General features: G+C 45.0%; 1 long non-coding RNA gene and 1 gene segment (V, D, J or C); one reads left to right on the top strand and one right to left on the bottom strand.

The window, feature by feature from the left end:
- Positions 1-4192: 4192 nt before the first annotated feature.
- Positions 4193-22132, bottom strand: LOC132457499 (uncharacterized). The gene is made up of 2 exons (XR_009525688.1): positions 22026-22132; positions 4193-4289 (listed from the first exon to the last, which is right to left on the bottom strand). It is a non-coding gene; the product is annotated as an uncharacterized LOC132457499 (long non-coding RNA).
- On the top strand, positions 5785-10482 carry LOC132457655 (probable non-functional immunoglobulin kappa variable 6D-41). The segment is given in 4 exon segments: positions 5785-5809; positions 6109-6315; positions 6551-6566; positions 10386-10482. Coding segments are annotated over 4 exon segments (345 nt in total).
- Positions 22133-26686: the final 4554 nt, after the last annotated feature.

Genomic DNA, 26686 nt, shown 5'->3' with positions numbered 1-26686 from the left:
ATGAACATAAATAATTTATTCTTTACATCTTTATTCAACATTCAGCATGTGACAAATCCAAGCAAGGGGTAAAAATAAGAAAGCGTAATATTAATGAATCATACAGGTGTTATATTAATGTAAATCATCAAAAGCTGCAGTGCCACCTCGGACAGAGAGATATGAAGCAGATGTGTCAGAGGCGATCTGTGTACTCCAGTTCTTCCATGCTGGAGCCTCTCTACTCAGATTCTTACTGGCCTCACAGCTCACTGAGCCCGCCTTCCTCCACTGGTCTGCAGGGAGGGTCAAGGTGCTGCTCCAGCTGTAGTGGCCACCTTTCCCCAGGACCCCCAGGCTATCGGACACCCCCCCAGACCTGCTGCTGACCCCCACCTTCCAGCCAAGCTTCCAGTCTGAGGGGAAGCCCCCACTGGCCACACACACTAGTGTAGCACTGCCCTGCTCCAGCTCCACTCTGGAGGGAGGGAGGACGCTCAGCGTGGGCTGCACCACTCCCACTGGAAGAGAGAGAGAGGAGTGGACAACAGGCTCAGTTAACATCAGCCTCATAGGAGCACAGAGGGAAGGGACAGCTTCCTGTTCACCAGCAGTTGGTGACATTAAAGAGGAAGGAAACCATTTGGTTGAAAATATCTTCAATGAAATAGATGATTTCATGTTCATATTTCAAATGATTGAACTTCAAAATACAGCATTTTATAGGGTTAACATTGATCGACGTTTGAATTTCTTCAAACTTAAAGGTGACTCATTTTCCAATAAAAATTAAATAATAATGCTGCAGCAATAATTGAGTCTTTCATAAAATTCATTGTATTGTATTATATATGCTACAAATTCAGTTTAATTTAAAAGACAGAACTCTGTACGACAATATATTTACACTTTGTCCTCAGCTTATCTTCCGAAAAAAGCAACAAGAAATTAAAACTATAGAAAAGTTAAAATATTAAGATTTTCACGCTTAAAGCTAGGGTGGGTAATTTCTTTACTGTAATATTTGGCAAAACTGTCCTAATAGCCAGTCAGCTATATGTAGGTGAAGTGCTCTGAGAATATCTGCTCATAACTTTGCTCTCCCCTGCCTCTGTGGGCCGCACCCAAAAATTGCCACCGCTCATGTACACTTTGACCAATCAGAGCGAGGCTCCGATTCTCCGTTCTTATTGGCTGTGGGACTGTCCGGTCACCTTGGCAACGACGTTGGTGCGTCCCTGCGTGAGCGTTCACGAGCCTAGCGGTCTGACAGTTTTGTACTACTACGGCGGACAACAAATGAATAGCCGTGTCTTCATCAACGGCCCATAAATTTCCCATTCCCCGGATACCATCAACTAACACCACTAAGACAGAGAAAAAAAGAGGAAAGACACTTGTTGAAAGGACAGCTACTAAAAGGGAGGCGGAGAGAGCTCGAAATAAAACCAGAGTAAACATCGGCGTGGCTTATGAGCGATGGAGAGAGTTACGTGACCGGAGAAACTTAAAATCGGACGCTGAGATGGCTATATTTCTTATAGACAGGTAAGGAATTGTGCTATCCCTCCATGGTATATTGCGATGAATATGTAAAGTGTCGGCTGGTATGTTTTTTTACTAAGCAAAGCCACGATAACCGTTACATTACTGTTCTGTAATGTAACCATTTCAATACGGTTCTGTAGGATGTCTTGCATCAGCCGATGGTTCTTTTCCCGGTCCGTTTTATAGGTTAGTTATGGTCACACCAACCCTGGCTGTCGGAATAACACAGAGATTGTGCTAACACGTGTCCTAGGCTTCAACTCAACTGTGGATAATGTCCGAGTCACGTTTGTATAAAAGCAACGTTGACACAACTGCCAAGATAAGCACTGCGAGGGAAGTCTAGCATATGATATTCCATGTATTGTTATAACGTTGTTGCAAGCTAGCAGCAGCCTAGCTCAGTTTCGCGATCGCTTTGAAGTGACGGTTTCCTTGTGTGTAATCTGGCTTTCTGTGTTATTTTATCAAATATATATATTTTTTCAGCACAGTACTGTACATACACAATGATGGACAACGACAGTAAAGAGATCATATCGATTGTCAATATTGATAAGAGGGAGACCTAGAAGAATTCTGTTATCATGGAGAAGGAGTTTTTTTTTTTTTTTTTGCTTTTGTTCTTATGCTAACGAACTACAGTTGCAATTAGTTTGCTATCTTGCTTGGCTGATACAGCTACCTTTCTTAGGCCTACCAGCGCAATGGCAATGATTTTAAGATAACATACATGGTATGTCTGTGAGTAAGATGTTGATGCTATATATGTACTTATGTAGCAATCAGCACTAATGTTTAATTACCTCGGAATCGGACATGGTGTTTCGTCTTCCTATCAATGTAACTGAATTCACATGAACGCGCATAACTGACGTTCGGTGGGAGGACCTACAGCAGGTAGCGTGGCAGGGACGGGCCAGAGAGCACGCGACGGAATCTCAACGGCTGTTTTCTCCAAAATCGCCCACCCTAGCTTTAATACAATTTAAAGAAAGTAAAAAATGCCAGTCAAAGAAAATTGTCCTCATACTTTAATTCAACGATGAGTTTGGTGCCTCCACCAAAAGTCCTCCACAGTGATGCAAACTCATTAAGAGGCTGTACAAAAACTTCCTGCACATTAAAGACTCATCTTACTGACACACAAACACTGGCTTTTCACTAAAATGTATGAATTATTCAATTCTTGATTCACTGGAGGAATTATTATTAATATATATGAATTGCTTGAATGTATATTTAATGTATTAACGGAGAACACTTATCATGTATTCATTTTCATACGATTTTTAAAGCTAAATTCCAAATGGTTTATTTTAACACAAGTCTATTAATTGACTTAATAAAAAACCTTCAAGCCAATGTTATAATCATGCATTTATTATGAACAGAACAATATATTTGTATCTATTATTCTGGTTTTAGGTAATAATAATGTAACAACATTCTTTTCAAACAAATAAGAAAGTTAAAGGATTTCATACAAACCAAGACCGAATTAATAACACATTTTTTTATACATTATGAATTCCAATAGTTTCCAGTAAATCTGAATTAGTAATCCAAAAGTGTTCTGAGAGGGTTTAAAGTCCTCTGAGTAAAACACTGCAGGACTCTGAGCTGTCACTCAACCAGGGTCCTCAACCAAGAGCCAGCATTAGATTCCTCAGCATTATTGAACATAAAATTACTGCCTCCACTACCAAATATTACATACAATAACCACATCAACTACCACGTATTACACATATGCCTCAACCACGTATTACACACAACTATCTGTTCAACTTCTACCTATTACATACAACAAAAACTATTGTATGTAGACTATTGATGTGATTTATCTATGAACCAAGGGTCAATCCTGATAAAAAAAAAGCATACTACTCAGGAAAATGTTAATTGTTGCTAAAGAGGTGAACCGAGTGGAGTTCATGGAATCAGTCTTTATTGCAATGGCGTTGGTTTGACACTAGAGGGCAACATCGAGGGGGTATGGGGACATGCACCTCACATGCTGCTTTCACTGGAGTCTCCAGAGACACTTCTGGTAACCTCAGCCCTACATTTACTCTGACGTTATGTCACTCAAGAGACACAGGTGCACATCTGCTGAACTAAACTGGACATCATTTGAATAGCTACAGCTCACTGCTGACAGAATACGTTTCAAGAAACACATCTTTTAGTGTTGTCGGTTTGTCTTTGAGTCATCGACAGACATTATGAATATGTCACTGTTTCTGCCACTCAGCATGTTGGGTTCTTATGTCTTGGTGAGTGCTACTGAATGTCTCTTGAGACTTACTTTTACATGTTTCTAAGTTGGCATCTGCTAAGAATTGACATTTTTCTGAACTATTAATTTATAAAATGACTATTTTATGAAGTGACAGATAGTCATTCGGACACGCATGGGTCATTTCAGCAGCAGTGGCTCTATCACCGACACTGGTCCACTGAATAGACTGAACACACTTTACGACGGCATCCACAAAACCACCACTTTGCTCATTCAGAGACACACATAGCTTTAACCCTTCATTCAAAATGTTTGTGAAATGTGTTTTAAAAAGATAACAGCTGTTATATACTCTCATTAAAAGACACTTTCATTCAAAAACACAGAAGATAAACGATAGTAAATGATGACAAGAAAGAATTTATTCTTTACGTCTTTATTAAATGTTCAAAAGGTGACCCTCACAAGCAAGGGGTAAAAATAAGAAAGCATAATGTTGATGAATAAAAGACATGTTCTATGAATGTAAATCATCATTGTATGTAATGATGACATACAGTAGACATAAAGTAGACGTGTCAATGGAGATCTGTGTTCTCCAGTACCTCCATGCTGGAGCCTCTCTACTCTGAACACTGGTCAGGATTCAGGGTTTGAGTGACAGGCTGCGTCTGGCCATTCTTACTGGCCTCACAGCTCACTGAGCCCGCCTTCCTCCACTGGTCTGCAGGGAGGTTCAAGGTGCTGCTCCAGCTGTAGTGGCCATCTTTCCCCAGGACCCCCAGGCTATCTGACACCCCCCCAGACCTGCTGCTGCCCCCCACCTTCCAGCCAAGCTTCCAGTCTGAGGGGAAGCCCCCACTGGCCACACACACTAGTGTAGCACTGCCCTGCACCAGCGCCACTCTGGAGGGAGGGAGGACGCTCAGCGTGGGCTGCACCACTCCCACTGGAAGAGAGAGAGAGGAGTGGACAACAGGCTCAGTTGACATCAGCCTCATAGAAGCACAGAGGGAAGGGACAGCTTCCTGTTCACCAGCAGTTGGTGACATTAAAGAGGAAGGGAACCATTGTGTTTAAAATCTCTTCATTCAAACGGTAACATGATTATATTTTAAATGATTGAACTTCAAAATTTAGCATTTTATTGGGTTAACATTAATCGACAAGTGTGAATTTCTTCAAACTTAAATGTGACTGATTTGCCAATTCAATAAATGAATAATGTCACAGCAATAATGAGGTCTTTCATGAAATACATTATATTGTAGAACATATGTAACATATGCAGTGTAATTTAAAAGACAGAACTCTGTACCACAATATATTTGCACTTTGTCCTCAGCTTATCTTTAAAAAAACGACCAGAAATTAAAAATATAGAAAGTTCCAAAAGATAAGATTATCACGCTTAATTATATTTAGAGAAAGTTGAATATGCCAGGCAAAGAAAAGTGTCCTTGTACTTACAGTCAACGATGAGTTTGGTGCCTCCACCAAAAGTGTACCACAGTGATACAAACTCATTAAGAGGCTGTACAAAAACCTCCCGCACATTAAAGACTCATCTCACTGACACACAAACACTGGCTTCTCACTAGAATCTATGAATTAGTCAATATTTGATTCACTGGAAATATAATAATTAAAATATATTAATTGTATGAATGTATAGTAATTTAATGAAATATATTCATCATTCATTTATTTTCATAACATTTTTAAAGGCTCACTTACAAACGGTTTACTGTTTTAAAAGAAGTCTATTAATTTGACTTAATAAAAAACCTTCAAGCCAATGTTATAATCGTGCATTTAATACATACAGAACAATATGTTTTTATCTATTATTCTGGGTTCAGGTAATAATGTAACGACAATTTCTTTCAAACAAATGGAAAGTTAAAGGATTTCATACAAACCAAGATCGGCTACAACCAGATAAAATGTTATGCATTTTAAATTCCAATAGTTTCCATTAAATCTGAATTTGTATTCCAATAATTCCCAGAATGTCTGCAGTCACTCTCACCCCCAGTCTGATGAGTGGAAACAGGTCATTTCCATATAGAGGAAGCTTTGCATGCTCAGCTGAAACTGGGGTTCTGAGAGGGTTTAAAGTCCTCTGAGTTCAACACTGCAGGACTCTGAGCTGTCACTCAACACCCCAGAAACCGTGGCAACCATGAATCACCTCACCCTCCTTTTCTGGACAGTGGTCTGTGGATCCTTAACAGGTTGGTTCATTCCACTCAGTCAAGATGTGGACCACCCTTCTCTGTTTGATTGTGTTTTCTATTGGATAACTTAATGTTTGGTTTGTTTGTTTCCTACAGGAACGAGCAGTCAGGTGACTGTGACTCAGACACCATTAGTGTCCTTTACTCCAGGATCCACGGTCACTCTGACCTGTAAAACAAACACAGCGGTTAGTGGCAATAACCGTTTATTCTGGTACCAACAGAAACCCGGAGAAGCCCCCAAGCCCATCATAAAATATATAAACCACCTTGTATCACCAACACCGGCTCGGTTTAGTGGCAGTGGAGGCAGCAATGCCTACTCTCTGACCATCAACGGCGCCCAGCGTGAAGATGCAGCAGTTTATCACTGTCAGAGTGTACACAATCTTAACAGTGTCTGGGTGTTCACACAGTGATTGAGAGCCGTACAAAAACCTCCCTCAGTCACACTGCGTAGACACTGAGCTGTTACAGCAGGAACCTGCTGCAGCTGCTGAGGGGGAAGAGACTCTGACACAGAGCGCTGAGCACAGAGCTGGCTCTAACCAGGGGCCTCAACCAAGAGCCAGCATTAGATTCCGCAGCATTATTAAACATACAAGTGCAACTACCACGTTTAATATACCACTACTACCTCAACTACAACATATTACATACAACTACTACCTCAACTACAAGATATTGGAAAAAACTACTTCCTCAACTACCAAAAATTACTTACAACTACTACCCTGACTACAACATAGTAGCCTACATACAACTACTACCTTAACTAAAACATATTAGATAAAACTACTTCCTCAACTACCACATATTACGTACAACTACTACCTTAACTAGAACATATTACATACAACTACTGCTTTGCTGGTCTCCTCCGACACCAACACACAGCTAGATGTTGTAAAGCCCTTCATTTGAGAGTTGTCACGACGATAAAAGCTGAGCAGGAGGTGAACGCAGACGTGACAGAGCTCTGCCCAGAGTGTGTGTGTGTGTGTGTGTGTGTGTGTGTGTGTGTGTGTGTGTGTGTGTGTGTGTGTGTGTGTGTGTGTGTGTGTAGGTCTGGTTTATCCTGTGTTTATTGATCACTGATCCTCCACAGGTGTGCAGCCTTTCCAAGCCCCAGAGTCCAATCAGCCTGACTCAGGCCAGGAGAGGCTGCTTCAACCAGCCATCGACCACACACACTCCACCCCCCCAACACCAGAGAGAGAGGAGAGGGGGGGGGGATGGATGATCCAGAGTCCAGAGCCAAAGCCTAACGAATACATAAATAATAAACCAGACTCTGACCAGGGTTAGCCTACCCAACAGTAAACCGGACTCTTAACAGAGTTACCAAACCATGAGTAGAACGCTCATAAATACGATCCAAACCCCGTTGTCCCCACACCTCCCCGGTGTCTTTTGGCTGTCCAGTCAGAGAGCACATGAAATGAGGAGATTTAAAATGGATTGATCTGATTAATCTATGAACCATGGGTCAATCCAGATGACACAAAACCAAACTACTCAGGAATATTTAAATTATTGCTAAAGAGGTGAACAGATTGGAGTTCATGGAATCCGTCTTTATTGTAATGACGTTGGTATGACATTAGAGGGCGCCATTGAGCAGGTATGGCAACATGCACACATGCTGCTTTCACTGGATTCTCCAGAGACTCTTCTGAAAGTCTCAGCCCTACATTTACCCTGACTTTCAGTCACTCAAGAGACACAGGTGCACATCTGCTAAAACTGGACATCATTTGAATAGCTACAGCTCACTGCTCACAGAATACGTTTAAAGAGACACATCTTTTAGCATTGTCGGTTTGGTCTTTGACTCATAGACAGACATTATGAATATGTTACTGTTTCCCCCACTCAGCATGCTAGGGTTCCTACGTCTTGGTGAGGGATACTGAATTTATTTTGGGACGTAATTTTCTATGTTTCTGAGATTGCATCTGCAGAAACCTGGACATCTCTCTGAACTACTATTATATGAAGTGACAGAAAGTCAGTCTGACACACATGGGTCATTACAGCAGCAGTGGCTCTATGACTGACACTGGTCCACTGAATACACTGAACACACTTTACAACATCCAAACAACCAACACTTTGCTCATTCAGAGATATACATCATAGCCTCCCCTCGTGGGGAAATTTGTTTGATGAAGATGGCAGAGGTTCTACATGCTCATTAGAAGCCACATTAATTCGAAACTACAGAAGATAAACGATAGTAAATGATGACAAGAAAGAATTTATTCTTTATATCTTTATTAAATGTTCAACATGTGACCAACACAAGCAACGGGTAAAAATCTGAAATGTTAATGAATCAAAGACATGTTAGATTAATGTAAATCATCTAAAGCTGCGGTGCCACCTGAGACAGAGAGACATAATGCAGACGTGTCAGAGGAGATCTGTATCCTCCAGTACTTCCATGCTGGAGCCTCTCTACTCTGAACACTCTCCAGGATTCAGGGTTTGAGTGACAGGCTGCGTCTGGCCATTCTTACTGGCCTCACAGCTCACTGAGCCCGCCTTCCTCCACTGGTCTGCAGGGAGGGTCAAGGTGCTGGTCCAGCTGTAGTGGCCATCTTTCCCCTGGACCCCCAGGCTATCTGACACCCCCCCAGACCTGCTGCTGCCCCCCACCTTCCAGCCAAGCTTCCAGTCTGAGGGGAAGCCCCCACTGGCCACACACACTAGTGTAGCACTGCCCTGCTCCAGCTCCACTCTGGAGGGAGGGAGGACGCTCAGCGTGGGCTGCACCACTCCCACTGGAAGAGAGAGAGAGGAGTGGACAACAGGCTCAGTTAACATCAGCCTCATAGGAGCACAGAGGGAAGGGACAGCTTCCTGTTCACCAGCAGTTGGTGACATTAAAGAGGAAGGGAACCATTGTGTTTAAAATCTCTTCATTCAAACGGTAACATGATTATATTTTAAATGATTGAGCTTCAAAATTTAGCATTTTATTGGGTTAACATTAATCGACAAGTGTGAATTTCTTCAAACTTAAATGTGACTGATTTGCCAATTCAATAAATGAATAATGTCACAGCAATAACGAGGTCTTTCATGAAATACGTTATATTGTAGAACATATGTAACGTATGCAGTGTAATTTAAAAGACAGAACTCTGTACCACAATATATATACACTTTGTCCTCAGCTTATCTTTAAAAAAAAACGACCAGAAATTAAAAATATTGAAAGTTCCAAAAGATAAGATTATCACGCTTAATTATATTTAGAGAAAGTTAAATATGCCAGGCAAAGAAAAGTGTCCTTGTACTTACAGTCAACGATGAGTTTGGTGCCTCCACCAAAAGTCCACCACAGTGATACAAACGCATTAAGAGGCTGTACAAAAACCTCCCGCACATTAAACACTCATCTCACTGACACACAAACACTGGCTTCTCACTAGAATGGATGAATAAGTCGATATTTGCTTCACTGGAAATATTATAATCAATATGCATTAATTGTTTGAATAGATTTAATGAAATACATTTAGTAATTTAATTTCATAACATTTTTAAACGCAAAATTACAAAAGGTTTATTGTTTTAACACAAGTCAAATTATTTGACCGAATAAAAAACCTTCAGGCCAATGTTATAATCATGCATTTATGTTTTTATCTATTATTCTGGTTTTAGGTAATAATATCCCTCAATTAGAAAGTCAAAGGATTTCATACAAACCAAGATCGACCTCAACCAGATAAAATGTTATACATTATAAATTCCAATAGTTTCTTGTAAATCTGAATTTGTATTCCATAAGTGTGAATGTAGAAGAGATACAGCGGTCCTCCCAGAACGTCTGCAGTCACTCTCACCCCCAGTCTGATGAGTGGAAACAGGTCATTTCCATATAGAGGAAGCTTTGCATGCTCAGCTGAAACTGGGGTTCTGAGAGGGTTTAAAGTCCTCCGAGTTCAACACTGCAGGACTCTGAGCTGTCACTCAACACCCCAGAAACCGTGGCAACCATGAATCACCTCACCCTCCTTTTCTGGACAGTGGTCTGTGGATCCTTAACAGGTTGGTTCATTCCATTCAGTCAAAATGTGGACCACCCTGTTTGCTTGTGTTTTCTATTGGATAACTCAATGTTTGGTTTGTTTGTTTTCTACAGGAACCAGCAGTCAGGTGACTGTGACTCAGACACCAGTAGTGTCTGTTGCTCCTGGATCCACAGTCACTCTGACCTGTAAAACAAACCCTGCAGTTCAAAGTGGTTATGAACTACACTGGTACCAACAGAAACCTGGAGGAGCCCTCAAGCTCATCGTCAAACGGGCAGACGAACTTGTATCGCCAACACCAGCTCGGTTTAGTGGCAGTGGACGCAGAACTGACTTCTCTCTGACCATCAACGGCGCCCAGCGTGAAGATGCAGCAGTTTATCACTGTCAGAGTTACCATAGTGGCAGTGTGTTCACACAGTGATTAAGAGCCGTACAAAAACCTCCCTCAGTCACACTGCGTAGACACTGAGCTGTTACAGCAGGAACCTGCTGCAGCTGCTGAGGGGGAAGAGACTCTGACACAGAGCGCTGAGCACAGAGCTGGCTCTAACCAGGGGCCTCCACCAAGAGCCAGCATTAGATTCCTCAGCATTATTAAACATACAAGTACTACCTCAACTACCACGTGTTACATACAACTATTATCTCAACTACCACATAATACATGCAACTTCTACCTCATCTACCATACACAACTACTACTAGAACTGCCACGTATTACATACAACTCTTACCTGAACTACAAGATATTACATAAACTACAAATTGAACCACCACATATTACATACAACTAATACTTCAACATGTCGAATACAACTACAACCTCAACTTCATCATATTACATCACCCCCCCCCTCCCCCCAGTCACACCTCAGCAGTAAGAAGACAGAGTCCTGGTTGGGGCCCCCCAGGCCCCAGAAGGTCGGGGATCTGGTTCTTCCATGGACGGCTGCTCCGTCTGCCCCTTCTCTCCAGTCCCCACCCTGGGGGGGTCCCAGACTCATCCCTATCACTGGTTCCCCACATGGAGTCCATCAACAGATAGGCATTGGACCCCCTCAGAAACATGTCCAGACTGGGGCCGTCCCTCACTGCCCCCGTGGTAGAGACCCTCATCCACGCCTTCCTCACCTCACCTCTGGACGGAGGTCATGGAGTCCCACTGGGGGGTCCCCACAGAGCCCTGGATCGGCTCCAGTATACCAATCCCCCCCCCCCCCCCCCCCCTCATCCACCTCCACCGGCTCCCATAGGGGTCCTGTAGCACCTCCTCCTCCTCCCCCTCCTCCTCCTCCTCCTCCCCCTCCTCCTCCTCCTCCTCCTCCTCCTCCTCCTCCTCTTCCTCACCCCCCAGTCCCTCTAGCCCCCGCTCCTCTCACAGCTCCTCAGACCCTACTCCCCGTCCCTCAGACCACGGACTGCTTTACCCCCCCCCCCCCCCACCCCGGGTTAGGGACTTCAGCTATGGACAGAGCCTTTAGGGTGGCTGCCCCCACTCTGTGGAACTCGCTCCCCGGGAGATCCTCAACGCTGGATCCATCTGCGTTTTCACAAGCTGCCTGAAGACCCACTTACTGGGCCTGGACTTTGGAACATGATCTTTTCTTATTTATTCGTTTATTTATTGTTTTGATTGTTTCAAAATATAATCTTTCACGTTGTTTTGTTCTTTGCACCTACAGTTAAAGCAGCTTGCGTCATAATGAAAGGAACGACTTTCTTCTTCTTATTATTATTATTATGAATCAAGTCAAGCCAGCTATTTATTTAATAAAAGCTGAAGATAGTGGAGTTCATGGAATCAGTCTTTATTGCAATGGCGTTGGTTGGACACAAGATGACGCCATTGAGCTATTATGGAGAAATGCAAACATACTGCTTTCACTGGAATCTCCAGAGACTCCTTTGAAAACCTCAGCCCTATATTTCCACTGACTTTCTGCCACTCAAGAGACACAGGTGCACCTCAGCTAAAAATAGACATAATTTGAGTCGCTACAGTTCACTGCTCACATACTGCGTCTTTGGTTTAGTTGCTGTGATCATGACTGGACGCCTGGCCACACCACCGGACGGCGACTAGCTCACTCACCAGCACATCAACCTCAACACCCTGGTCACTCATTTTCTATGTTCCATTTACTCAAAATCTAACAATGACTGCCCAACTAAGATGTTACTACTGTTGGTTTAAGAAAAAAACAAATACCCTTGTTTAGCTGGTCAAAGAAAAGTATTTTATTGTATCTTCTTTTGACATTTTCTCCCCATTGTAATCTCTCCTTACCTGTCCTACCTACCTATCATACCATTTAAGTTGATCAACAAAGTGTGGGTTCCCATTTTATCACAGTTTAGTACTGCTGTTCTTTAATAACGAGGCATATATCGTAAAAGCACATATTTTTCACATGGCAACCGTTATTATGTAACCATTTGTCATTCTTTAAGTGACTTACGTGAAGCAGTGTAATCGTGAATGTGCCTGCCTTAGGTTGTCCCAATGTTTAAGGTGGGATCTTACCCGTCATTGTCTAACCAGCCTTCCATACTCGCCTATTACAGGTTGCCAAATAGATGCAAAGGCTGCCATGTGCATTGAGGAAATAGAATAATTGTTATTTTCCTAGATTTGTGTACATGTGTACCAATGAGTGGAGTCTTCTGCTTAACCAAGCAACTGTCCTCACAGTATACAGCATCTGCCTTTGTCCCTCCAGTAGGATTTAGTGATATGAGAGCCAAGTGTTCTTGATGAAGCCACCTCAGCATACACCTTTAGAAGATCAGTTCATGTGTCCATACAGCTGGTGAAGCAGCTGCAGAAGTGGCTTGTGAGTTAGGCCTAAGAGGGCACATGTTGCCTGCTTTTCTGTAGACACCGTCATGCTAAATTAAATATGTTCCCCTCAACTGGCAAATGAGAAACACAAAACAAGGCAACTTACTGGTAGCTGGTGGTGGTGGTGGTGGTGAGGTTCACCGGAGTCAGGAGAGACCATGGCAGCAGTGTAGCTTGATGCCCGTCGTCCTGCAGTCAGACGTAGGCTTGGTTTGCGGCCTTGGGCAGCTGTCATACCAAGAGGTGTGGGGGGACCCTCTGTCCGTTCCTCCCTCCCTCCTGACCAGGTGGTACGGCCAGGATGGACAGAGGCTCCCCGACACTGGTTTGCATTAAAATGTTGTAGTATAAGTTTATGTGAATATGAATACAGATGAATACAGAAGAAATTCAAATATATGTCCTTTCCTTGTAAATCATGCTTGGTACACAAATATATATGAAATAAATGAATGACACTACATTGTCAAATGCTCAGAATCCAATATGAACTGTATTTTGTATTGCGTGGCATGGAGGTGCAAAGCGGGAATTAATGACTATGTGTGCAGGTGTGTGTGTGTGTGTGTGTGTGTGAGTCTTCTCATGTCATAAGAAGTAGGTGTATCAGAATGGGAAGACATCTTCAATAAAAACAGCTGAAAACGAAGCGGTATGAAACTAAAACTGTGACTCTGAAGAAAGTTTAAATGATATCGAAATTCCATTCTGATATTATGGAAGATACAAGTGTGGATTTGTTAAATGGTTTGAACGAAGATAAACGGTTGAAAATTGATTTAGTTACAACTGTGGTGTGTAAGGGTGTGTGTGTGTGGGACGGCTGTTCTATTTCATTCCTACTGACCGCCAGAGGCGGTGCTTTAGCACTGGATGTTCCATCTCGCGCATGCGCAGGTCGAGTAATTATACCAAAAAAGTCACCTGTGACACCTGGGTGACCCGAGAAAGTCTATATATTCCGGAGTCACCCGAGGTTCTGTTCCTTCTATTTTCTCGCGGTAGCGTACTAGCAGGACACACAAACATTGTTTGTTGTAAGAGATACCATATTAGCTTGTCGCAAGTAGCCTTGTAACCCAAGGGTTGGTGCCTCGATTTGACTTCGTCCACCAAGGGCTGCGACTTGCAATTTGTTTGATTTCGGCAGGGGTGAGTAAAGTGTGTAGGCTACGCGTAGTCGACTATCCGTCGGCTAGCGCGGCAGCTGATTTCACCTTTCTACCCTTTGCTTTAATTTGCTGAGAGCATTAATTGGCGGCTGGTTTTCAGTCGCTGTGTTATTCTTTCGGTCTCGCACCGTTTCTCGGGTGCGTTCGCCTAAGCCCGGTTGCTCATTTGTATGCGCCAGTGCGCGGCTTGGGGTCCAAGCCGCCGTCACTGTATTTATTCAGCCAGTTGCGCGCTTTGATTAATCGCCAGTGAGTGGCTTGGGTTTCCAAAAGCCGTCACTGTATTTTCCTGGCGCCGTCACTCTATTGTCGGGCGCATTATTGCTCGGGTGCTCTCGCCTGTAGCTTGATTGCCTAGCCTGCGCTGATTGCTCTCCGGTGGGCTGCTTGGATTACCAAGGCTCGCCGTCACTGTGTTGTTGCCGGGGTGTCGCATCGCGTCGTTGCTCGGGTGCTCTCGCCTAAAGCTCGATTGCCTAGCCTGTGTTAATTTGCTCTCCAGTGGGCTGCTTGGGTTTCCAAGGCTCGCCGTCACTGTTATTGTCGGAGTGTCGCGTCGCTCGGGTGCTCTCGCCCGTAGCTCGCCGTCACTGTTATTGAACCTTCAACCAGCTCAGGGTGTACCAGCCGCGGCCCCTGCGTCTGCGCAACCCACTTATACAGAGGATGACATGCTGTTTACAGCTGCGTCCTGTAGCCTCTTTGCAGAGGAGGAAGAGCAAGCGTCCCTTGCCTCTCAGGCGTTCTCTCAAGGGTCTCGGGGCTGCTCGGCTAGAGGGTCAGTGTCCGGCCGCGACACTGTTAGACCAGCCGTGCGAATGGCCCTGGCAAGGCTGGGGTTGGATGAAGCTCCTGTTTCATCTGCACCTGTGAACGCCTTTTTTCCACAGGCCGCTCAACCTTCCGTTTTCTCTTTGCCCCCCTCTGAGCCCTACATCGCAGAGCTTCATAGATGCTGGCCAGATTCAAGGGCTCTCTCCCAGCGCACTAGTGATGGCAGAGGTCTGGCAACTAGGGCCAATGCTGATTCTTATGGCTTGGACCGGTTGGCTCCGATTGAGCCTGCTATAGCGTCCCTGGTTGTCTCCCCGGACGAGGCTCTGAGAACCGATGCGCGCTGCCCTCGGCCCCAGTGCCGGATTACAGATGACCTCCTTACCAGGAGTTGCTGCCCGTGTGGGACGTCTTGGGAATTTGCTTTCTCACATCGTTCTGGCGCTGTCTCAGACTATACGGGGGTCAAGTGCTGATCCTTTAGCAAAGACCCTCAGTGATGCTTCACTGCAAACTTTTGCGTACATGACTAGGGAGCTAGGCAGGTTAATGTCAACTGTTACGTTGGCGCGCCGCCAGGTTTAGCTGGCGCAGTCACCCCTGTCGGAGGTGTGTCGACGGACCCTCCGTTCTCTTCCAGTGGTCCCAGGCCAGACGGTTGGGCCAGCTGCTCTTCAGGCCCTGGAGTGTACAGGTGTACGCTCCAGGTGTGTACAGGTTGGCCAGGCTAGCCAGCAGTTTGCTAGCTTACGGCGTGCACCTCGGCTTCATTCTAGGCCGGTGGCCTCTGCGGTACCCCGTGCCAATAGCTCTCAACCACGTTCAGGTGGACAATTGAGGGGCCAGCACTTCTCAGCACGGGCTGACCAGCGCCGTAGCTCTGCGCCTGAAATGCGTGGCATTTCAGGCGCCAAGAGGTTCGGCGCCCAACCGCCGCCCCCTTCAGGTAGGTACTAAATTCCAAGGGCCAGCCGTCGGGCGCTTTTCTGAGCAGCACCTGAGCTACTGGCAAGAGCAGACCACAGACCCTTGGATAGTGTCCACACTATCCATGCTCCAATTCCGACGCCGGCCCCCAACTTTCAGCGGGATCAAGGTTACCGTGGTCACCAATCCCGACAGATCCCTGGTCCTGAGACAGGAAGTAGCCACCCTCCTTGGGAAGGGTGCTATCGAAGTAGTAGAACCACAAGAACAGCTCGATGGGTTCTACTCAACCTACTTTCTGGTACCGAAGAAGGATGGTGGGTTTCGCCCCATTCTGGACTTGAGAGGGCTGAATCAGTCCCTCAAGGTTCTTCCCTTCCACATGCTGCATGTTGCGGACGTCCTCCAGGCTATCGCTCAGGGGGACTGGTTCGTACCAATAGACCTGAAAGACGCTTACTTTCACGTCTCTATTACCCAACGTCGCAGGCGGTTCCTCCGCTTTGTTTTCTGGGCAAGGTGTACCAGTTCAGGGTTCTTCCGTTCGGGCTGTCTCTGGCCCCGCGTATATTTACACTGTGTGTAGCAGCAGCCCTGTCACCATTACAGGCCACAGGTATGGCGATACTGCCATACCTGGACGACTGGTTGGTAATTTCCCCAACTCGGGAGCAGGCGGTCAGGGACACAGCCATGCTCCTCAGCCATGTGGACCGGCTTGGCCTTATGGTCAACTTTACCAAGTGCAACCTTACACCATGTCGGGTTGTGAGCTATCTGGGGCTGGTGCTCGACTCGGTGGCCATGCGAGCCTGCCTCTCTCCAAAGCGCGTAGCTACCATTTTGCAGCTGCTACAGCGCTTCAGGCGGGGGAGGTTGCTGGAATACAGCCTCTTCCTGCGACTGTTAGGTATGCTGACCTCAGCATCCATGGTGGTCCCACTAGGCCTTCTGGAATTGCGTACCCTGCAGATCTGGGTGAATGGTCTCCACTTGGACCCCAAGTGGCAGAGACTCAAGATGGTCAGGGTGTCTGGGCGGTGCCTTCGGGCCCTCAGACCCTGGAAAGAGAGGGCATACCTGTTTGCGTGGTCGCCCTTAGGGAGGTTAGCTTCCCGGCGGGAGGTTGTGGAGACGGACGCCTCCCTTTCCGGCTGGGGTGCAGTATGGCAGTGCAGGACTGTCAGAGGCCAGTGGGATGCCCAGCAGAGACTGGAGCATATAAATGTGCTGGAACTCCTTGCGGTGTTCTTAGCTCTCAGGCACTTCCTTCCAGTTCTGAGGGACCGACATGTTCTTGTCCGGACAGACAACACCTCCACAGTCTACCACGTCAACCATCAGGGGGGCACCAGATCGAGGCGGAGCCTGCGGGTCACGCAAATGCTCCTTCTGTGGGCGTTCCCCCATTTTCTAAGCCTGAGGGCTGTCCATGTTCCAGGTGTCCGGAACACAGCGGCAGACCTTCTCTCTCGCCAAGGGCCACCCCCCGGAGAGTGGAGACTCCATCCGGAGGTGGTGGGGATGATTTGGGACAGGAATGGCAGGGCAGTGGCGGATCTCTTTGCTTCCGAAGAGACCACCCACTGTCCCCTTTGGTTCTCCTTGACGGAGAGGACCAGTCCCCTAGGGCAGGACGCTCTGGCTTATGCTGGGCCAGACAGCCTGCTTTATGCATTTCCCCCAATGCCAGCGTGGCTGTTACAGCCTACTTCTGGTGGCTCCACATTGGCCAGGAAGGCCATGGTTCACCATTATTGAAACTCCTCAACGGAGGGCCTTGGTGCCTCCCAGAGAGACAGGACCTTCTGTCTCAGGTAGGCGGACGCATATGGCACACGAATCCGGGCCGCCTGCGGCTGTGCGTGTGGCCCCTGAGAGACAGGACCCGCTGCTGACGTCTTGCGCCCAGTGGTGCGTGGCGCGGGGCGAAGTCCTGGAGACTTGCTCAGTGGTAGTGATACTACACTTTCTGCAGTCTGTGTTGGACAACAGAAGAGCTGCGTCTACCCTGCGCGTTATATGGCCGCGATCTCGGCCACACACGCAAGGGTGGATAACCAGACGGTAGGGTCCCACTACCTAATCAGGCAGTTTCTGAAGGGGGCCCAGAGGCTTCAACCGCCACGATCCCTGAGGGCACCATCATGGGACCTGCAAGTAGCTCTGAGGTCCTTATGTCTACCCCCATTTGAGCCACTAAGTCAGGCAGACCTGACGCGGCTGTCCATGAAGACGGCATTTCTCCTTGCCATTGCGACTGCAAAACGGGTCGGTGAACTCCATGCCTTGTCAGTGAGCCAGGCATGTTTGTGCTGGCACGCAGATGGGTCAGGAGTGGTGCTCTGGCCGAACCCATCCTTCCTACCCAAACGATTGTCTCCCCATCATGTAAACCAATCAATCGAGTTGGCTGCTTTCAATCCCCCAGGCTCTCCAGGGGGTGCAGAAAGAGTGTCAGACCTGTTGTGCCCGGTGCGGGCGCTTAGGGCATATGTTGAAGCGACAACCAGCTTGCGTAAGACGGATAACCTCTTTGTCTGTTACGGGGGCTGCAGGAAGGGGGCTGCCCTGTCGAAACAGAGACTCTCCCACTGGGTTGTGGATGTGGTCTTGAATGCCTATAGGGCACAGGGGCTCCCTGGGCCCCGTTGCCGTTAAGTGCCACTCTACCAGGAGTATGGCTACATCATGGGCTGCCTTGAAGGGGGTTCCACTTCAGGACATTTGCTCCACGGCTACATGGTCCTCATCATGTACGTTTGCCCGATACTACAGGGTTAATGTCGCTGCTCCTCATCCTGTGGCGACGGCTGTCTTGTCGACGGCTTCGAGCCCTTGATTGAAGTGAGCACTCTTCGTGACCTTTTTGGTATTAGTCATCCAGTGCTAAAGCACCGCCTCTGGCGGTCAGTAGGAATGAAATAGAACGATAGTTACGTATGTAACTACGGTTCTATGAATTCCGGATGACCGCCAGAGTTCTCTGTCACTCAGACTTCTCAGATTCCGCGAGAAGATCCAGTTGGAACAGAACCTCGGGTGACTCCGGAATATATAGACTTTCTCGGGTCACCCAGGTGTCACAGGTGACTTTTTTGGTATAATTACTCGACCTGCGCATGCGCGAGATGGAACATCCAGTGCTAAAGCACCGCCTCTGGCGGTCATCCGGAATTCATAGAACCGTAGTTACATACGTAACTATCGGTTTACCCTGTGTGCTTTGATTACTGATTCTCCACAGGTGTGAGCCTGTCCCTGCCCAAGAGTCCAATCAGCCTGACTCAGGCCAGGTGAGGCTGCTTCAACCAGCCATCGACCACACACACTCCACCCCCCCAACACCAGAGAGAGAGGGAGGGGGGGGGGGGGTGGATACCCAGCCGAAGCCAACTCCCCCCGCAAGACACAAACTCATATATGAATAATAAACCGGGTTAGCATACCCAACAGTTCACCAGACTCTGACCGAGGTTACCAAACCATACGTAGAACAATAATAAATGCTGTCCAGTCAGAGAGCTCACATTCAATAAGGAGATTTAAAAGTGGGTTTACGTGATTTATCTATGAACTAAGGGTCATAGGGTCAAGGGAATATTTTAACGATTGTTAAAGAGGTGAACAGAGTGGAGTTCATGGAATCAGAGTTTCCATGAACTACTCTAGCACTGCGCTAGTAGTCAGTGACGACCCTAGGCTGCCTGACAGTCTCAATGAATTGTATTGCCGCTTTGATATAGATCGGGATGATGCCCTTATACAACCAACGGGCATCAAAACCCGAGCAGTGCCTTTTGTCCTACAGGAGGATGAGGTTAGGCGACTACTAAAAAAGCTGAATTGCAGGAAAGCTGCAGGCCCTGACCTCGTATCCTCCACTACCATCAAACGTTGTGCTGTTGAACTGACCCCAGTACTCAGACATTTTTAACTGGTCTCAGAGGGAATGCAGAGTCCCCACATGTTTTAAGTCAGCTGTTATTATTCCTGTGCCCAAGAAGCCCAGCATCACTGGTTCAAATGATTAAAGACCGGTAGCTCTTACATCTGTCATAATGAAAATCTTCGAAAAAATCATATGTGATCATCTGTCCAAAGCTGTCTGTCTAGACCCCTTTCAGTTTGCATGTAGATCAAATAGGTCTGTTGAGGAATGCCGTGTCACTTGGTATCCACTCTATTCTACAACATCTTGAGTCCCCAGGCAACCACGCAACGGTACTTTTTATAGACTACAGCTCTGCTTTAGACACGATTTTACCCAGCAAACTTTTCTATAAACTCCAAAACATGGGTGTCCAGAACTCCTTATGTCACTGGATTTTAGATTTCCTGTACAGCAAATAACACAAGTTGTCAAAATCAATAACAAGTTGTCACAGGCCAAACACACTAGCACTGGAGTGTGTATCATCACCTCTGTTATATTCTCTGTGCACTAATGAGTGCACATCACACAGTGACTCAGTGAAAATGCTTCCATCTGCTGATGATACAACCTTGATAGGGCTGATGTCAGGGGGTGAGGACAGTGCCTACAGAAATGAGGTCCTTTCCCTGACTGAATGATGTTCCCACCACAACCCAGAGCTAAATACTGCAAAAACGAAGGAGCTGGTGGTGGACTTCCGAAGGAAGAGGAAGTAGACCCCGCCTCTGTCCATCAATGCGGCGGTGGTGGAACGGGTAGACAGCTTCAAATTTCTGGGCACAATAATCTCCTCCTCTCTGAAATGGGAAGATAACATCACTGCTATTATTAAAAAAGCCCACCAGAGGCTCTTTTTCCTCCGCCAAATAAACAAGTTTGGGGTGGCCTGTAAGGGGATGCAACAGTTCTACCGAGCCACCTTTGAGAGCGTCCTTACGTTCTCAATCACAGTCTGGTACGGCAACTCTACTGTCCAGCAGAGGTACTGTCCAACCTGCTAACTCCCTCTTCCATCCCCTCCCATCAGGTAGGAGGTTGAGGGCCATCCACACTGAAACCTCCCGCTTCCTCAACAGCACGTACTGCAGAACCATTACACCTCTTAACAACTCTCCATCCCTACACCAGTACATCAGGAATGCATACTCACCCAGTGGCCCTGTATAGTATAATACGCACAGATTTGTACTCTGTTTTTATATACTGGGAGTTTTCTTAACTCCCAGTATTGGACCTTGTGCAGATTTGCACATCACTTGATCCATGCCAATTTGCACATCACTTGCACCTAGAAGCACCTGCCACTTGAACCAAACATGCAGCACTTACCCTGGCCTGTCAACCAGGTGTAAGAGAGCTATATGTCTTATGTGTGGGGATGTCCCATTTTCTTTTATCTGCCTATATGTTGTATCTAAGTGTCTTTTGTGTGGGTCTTTGTTATGTACTGTCATGAGCTCACTAAATCCCTAGCAACTTGTACAGAGTTGTAGGGCAATAAAGTATTTAATCTGAATCTGAATCAGTCTTTATTGCAATGGCGTTGGTTGGAAACTAGAGAGCGCTAGTGAGCTGGTATGGAGACATGCACACAGGCTGCTTTCCCTGGAATCTCCAGAGACTCTTCTGAAAGTCTCAGCCCTACATTTACTCTGACTTTCTGTCTCTAAAGAGACACAAGTGCACATCTGCTAAACTAAACTGGAAATCATTTGAATAGCCACAGCTCACTGCTCACAAAATACGTTTAAAGAAATACATATTGTAGCGTTTGTCGGTTTGGTCTTTGACTCATAGACAGACATTATGAATATGTTACTGTTTCCCCCACTCAGCATGCTAGCGTTTCTATGTCTTGGTGAGGGATACTGAATGTCTTTTGAGACGTAATTTTACATGTTTCTGAGATTGTGTCTGCAGAAACCTGGACATCTCTCTGAACTACTATTTTATGAAGTGACAGAAAGTCAGTCTGACACACATGGGTCATTGCAGCAGCAGTGGCTCTATGTCGGACACTGGTCCACTGGATACACTGAACACACTTTACAACATCCACATAACCAACACTTTGCTCATTCAGAGATTTACATCATAGCCTCCCCCCGTGGGGAAATTTGTTTGATGAAAGTGGCAGAGGTTTTATATGCTCATTAGAAGCCACATTAATTCGAAAATACAGAAGATAAACGATAGTGAATGATGACAAGAAAGAGTTTATTCTTTACATCTTTGTTAAATGTTCAACATGTGACCAACACAAGCAAGGGGTAAAAATCTGAAAGCACAATGTTAATGAATCAAACACGTACATGTTAATGTAAATCAACAAAAGCTGCGGTGCCACCTGAGACAGAGAGACATAAAGCAGACGTGTCAGAGGAGATCTGTATTCTCCAGTACTTCCATGCTGGAGCCTCTCTACTCTGAACACTCTCCAGGATTCAGGGTTTGAGTGACAGGCTGCGTCTGGCCGTTCTTACTGGCCTCACAGCTCACTGAGCCCGCCTTCCTCCACTGGTCTGCAGGGAGGGTCAAGGTGCTGGTCCAGCTGTAGTGGCCATCTTTCCCCAGGACCCCCAGGCTATCGGTCACCCCTCCAGACCTGCTGCTGCACCCCACCTTCCAGCCAAGCTTCCAGTCTGAGGGGAAGCCCCCACTGGCCACACACACTAGTGTAGCACTGCCCTGCTCCAGCTCCACTCTGGAGGGAGGGAGGACGCTCAGCGTGGGCTGCACCACTCCCACTGGAAGAGAGAGAGAGGAGTGGACAACAGGCTCAGTTAACATCAGCCTCATAGGAGCACAGAGGGAAGGGACAGGTTCCTGTTCACCAGCAGTTGGTGATATTAAAGAGGAAGGGAACCATTTTTTAAAAAAAATCTTCATTAAACCAGTAATTACATGTTTATATTTCAAATGATTGAACTCCAAAATGTAGTATTTTATTAGATTAACATTAATCTACGTTACAAAAGTTTGAATTTCTTTAAACTTAAATGTGACTCATTTGCCAATTCAATAAATGAATAATGCCACAGCAATACTGAAGTCTTTAATAAAATGCATTATATTGTAGAACATATGTAACGTATTCAGTGTAATTTAAAATACAGAACTCTGTACCACAATGTATTTACACTTTTTCCTCAACGTATCTTTCGAAAAAACGACAAGAAAATAAAACAATGGAAAAGTTAAATTATGAAGATTATCTTGCTTAATTAAATGGAAAGAAAGTAGAATCTTCCTGTCAAAGAAAAGTGTCCTTGTACTTACAGTCAACGATGAGTTTGGTGCCTCCACCAAAAGTCCTCCACAGTGATGCAAACGCATTAAGAGGCTGTACAAAAACCTCCCTCACTTTAAAGACTCATATCAACTTTACAACGCCTCCCTTAGAATGTCAGACACCGTCCCTCTCTGTAATCTCTGACCTCAAACAAGGACTATAATTCTTGAACCTTTTGCACAATACTGTACAATACTTTTTGTACAGTCCTGTCTTTTGTGTATGTATGTGTATGTATATGTATATATATTATATATATATATATATATATATATATATATATATATATATATATATATATATATATATATATATGTATATGTATGTATGTATGTATGTATGTATGTATATGTATAGATATATATGTATGTATATATGGTGTTGTATATATATTTATATTGTCCTTAAATTTGTTATTTGTATATTTTGTTTTTCTTAGGTTGTATCTTTTATCTTTTGTGTATGTATGTGTATTTATATATATATATATATATATATATATATATATATATATGTATATGTGTGTGTGTGTGTGTGTGTGTGTGTGTGTGTGTGTGTGTGTGTGTATGTGTATGAATATATATGGATATGGATATGGATATACATATGTTATATTTTATATTATATTTTATTCTTAATATTTATTTATTTATTTATTTATTTGTGTATGTATATCTGGAGTTCGTGACAAAAATAATTTCCCTCTGGGATTATTAAAGTATTTATCTATCTATCTATCTATCTATCTATCTATCTATCTATCTATCTATCTATCTATCTATCTATCTATCTATCTATCTATCTATCTATCTATCTATCTATCTATCTATCTATCTATCTATCACTGGCACAAAAACACTGGCTTTTCTCAAAAATCGATGAATTATTCATTATTTGACGGGCTACACTGCAGCTAATGTTTTCTGCTTTAGATAGAATTAATATAAGGAAACGATTTTACATTTATTTTAAAACAATCTTTGGAGCCTCACAAAAAACGATTAAACAAGCCAAACCAGTCCACAAAAAAAATTTAAAATGAAAGAATGGATGTAATAGACATGCATTTGATAAAAATAAAGAATTTGTTACGATTAATTAAAGCATTTTTGGTTACGATGCAATGAGTAATTTTTTTTATACACAATTTTGAAAATTTATAAATTTCATACAAACCAAGGTCAAATTAACCAGAAAAAATGCTATATATTGCAATTCCAATTATTTACACCAAATCAAATTTCGTATTCCAAATGTGTGGACGTTAAAGAGATACAGCGGTCCTCCCAGAATGTCTGCAGTCACTCTCACCCCAGTCTGATGAGTGGAAACAGGTCATTTCCATATAGAGGAAGCTTTGCATGCTCAGCTGAAACTGGGGTTCTGAGAGGGTTTAAAGTCCTCTGAGTTCAACACTGCAGGACTCAGAGCTGTCACTCAACACCCCAGAAACCGTGGCAACCATGAATCACCTCACCCTCCTTTTCTGGACAGTGGTCTGTGGATCCTTAACAGGTTGGTTCATTCCACTCAGTCTAAATGTGGACCACCCTTCTCTGTTTGATGTGTTTTCTATTGGATAACTCAATGTTTGGTTTGTTTGTTTCCTACAGGAACCAGCAGTCAGGTGACTGTGACTCAGACACCAGTAGTGTCCTTTACTCCAGGATCCACAGTCACTCTGACCTGTAAAACAAACCCAGCGGTTTACAGCAATAGTAATGGTCAGCATCTACACTGGTACCAACAGAAACCTGGAGAAGCCCCCAAGCTCATCATAAAATACACAAATACCCTTGTATCACCAACACCAGCTCGGTTTAGTGGCAGTGGAAGCAGCACTGACTTCTCTCTGACCATCAACGGCGCCCAGCATGAAGATGCAGCAGTTTATCACTGTCAGAGTTACCATAGTGGCAGTGTGTTCACACAGTGATTGAGAGCCGTACAAAAACCTCCCTCAGTCACACTGCGTAGACACTGAGCTGTTACAGCAGGAACCTGCTGCAGCTGCTGAGGGGGAAGAGACTCTGACACAGAGCGCTGAGCACAGAGCTGGCTCTAACCAGGGGCCTCCACCAAGAGCCAGCATTAGATTCCGCAGCATTATTAAATATACTAAGTACTAAACTCCAAGATATTACATACAACTACTACCTCAACTACCACGTATTACATACAACTACCTCAACTACAAGATTTTGGAAAAAACTACTTCCTCAACTACCACACATATTACGTACAACTACTACCCTGACTACAACATAGTAGCCTACATACAACTACTACCTTAACTAAAACATATTAGATAAAACTATTACCTCAACTACCACATATTACATACAACTACTACCTCAACTACAACATATGACATACAACTACTGCTTTGCTGGTCTCCTCCGACACCAACACACAGCTAGATGTTGTAAAGCCCTTCATTTGAGAGTTGTCACAACGATAAAAGCTGAGCAGGAGGTGAACGCAGAGCTCTGCCCAGAGTGTGTGTGTGTGTGTGTGTGTGTGTGTGTGTGTGTGTGTGTGTGTGTGTGTGTGTGTGTGTGTGTGTGTGTGTGTGTGTGTGTGTGTAGGTCTGGTTTATCCTGGGTTTATTGATTGCTGATCCTCCACAGGTGTGCAGCCTTTCCAAGCCCCAGAGTCCAATCAGCCTGACTCAGGCCAGGAGAGGCTGCTTCAACCAGCCATCGACCACTCACACTCCACCCCCCCAACACCAGATAGAGAGGAGAGGGGGGGGGAATGGATGATCCAGAGTCCAGAGCCAAAGCCTAACAAATACATAAATAATAAACCAGACTCTGACCAGGGTTAGCATACCCAACAGTAAACCGGACTCTTAACAGAGTTACCAAACCATGAGTAGAACGCTTATAAATACGATCCAAACCCCGTTGTCCCCACACCTCCCCGGTGTCTTTTGGCTGTCCAGTCAGAGAGCACATGAAATGAGGAGATTTAAAATGGATTGATCTGATTAATCTATGAACCATGGGTCAATCCAGATGACACAAAACCAAACTACTCAGGAATATTTAAATTATTGCTAAAGAGGTGAACAGATTGGAGTTCATGGAATCCGTCTTTATTGTAATGACGTTGGTATGACAATAGAGCGCACCATTGAGCAGGTATGGCGACATGCACACAAACTGCTTTCACTGGATTCTCCAGAGACTCTTCTGAAAGTCTCAGCCCTACATTTACTCTGACTCTCTGTCACTCAAGAGACACAGGTGCACATCTGCTAAAACTGGACATCATTTGAATAGCTACAGCTCACTGCTCACAGAATACGTTTAAAGAGACACATCTTTTAGCATTGTCGGTTTGGTCTTTGACTCATAGACAGACACTATGAATATGTTACTGTTTCCCCCACTCAGCATGCTAGGGTTCCTACGTCTTGGTGAGGGATACTGAATTTATTTTGGGACGTAATTTTCTATGTTTCTGAGATTGTATCTGCAGAAACCTGGACATCTCTCTGAACTACTATTATATGAAGTGACAGAAAGTCAGTCTGACACACATGGGTCATTACAGCAGCAGTGGCTCTATGACTGACACTGGTCCACTGAATACACTGAACACACTTTACAACATCCAAACAACCAACACTTTGCTCATTCAGAGATATACATCATAGCCTTCCCTCATGGGGAA

Source organism: Gadus macrocephalus, chromosome 5 (assembly GCF_031168955.1).
Source record: "Gadus macrocephalus chromosome 5, ASM3116895v1".
NCBI classification, from domain to species: domain Eukaryota; kingdom Metazoa; phylum Chordata; class Actinopteri; order Gadiformes; family Gadidae; genus Gadus; species Gadus macrocephalus.
This window is presented reverse-complemented; position numbering and strand designations above follow the sequence as displayed.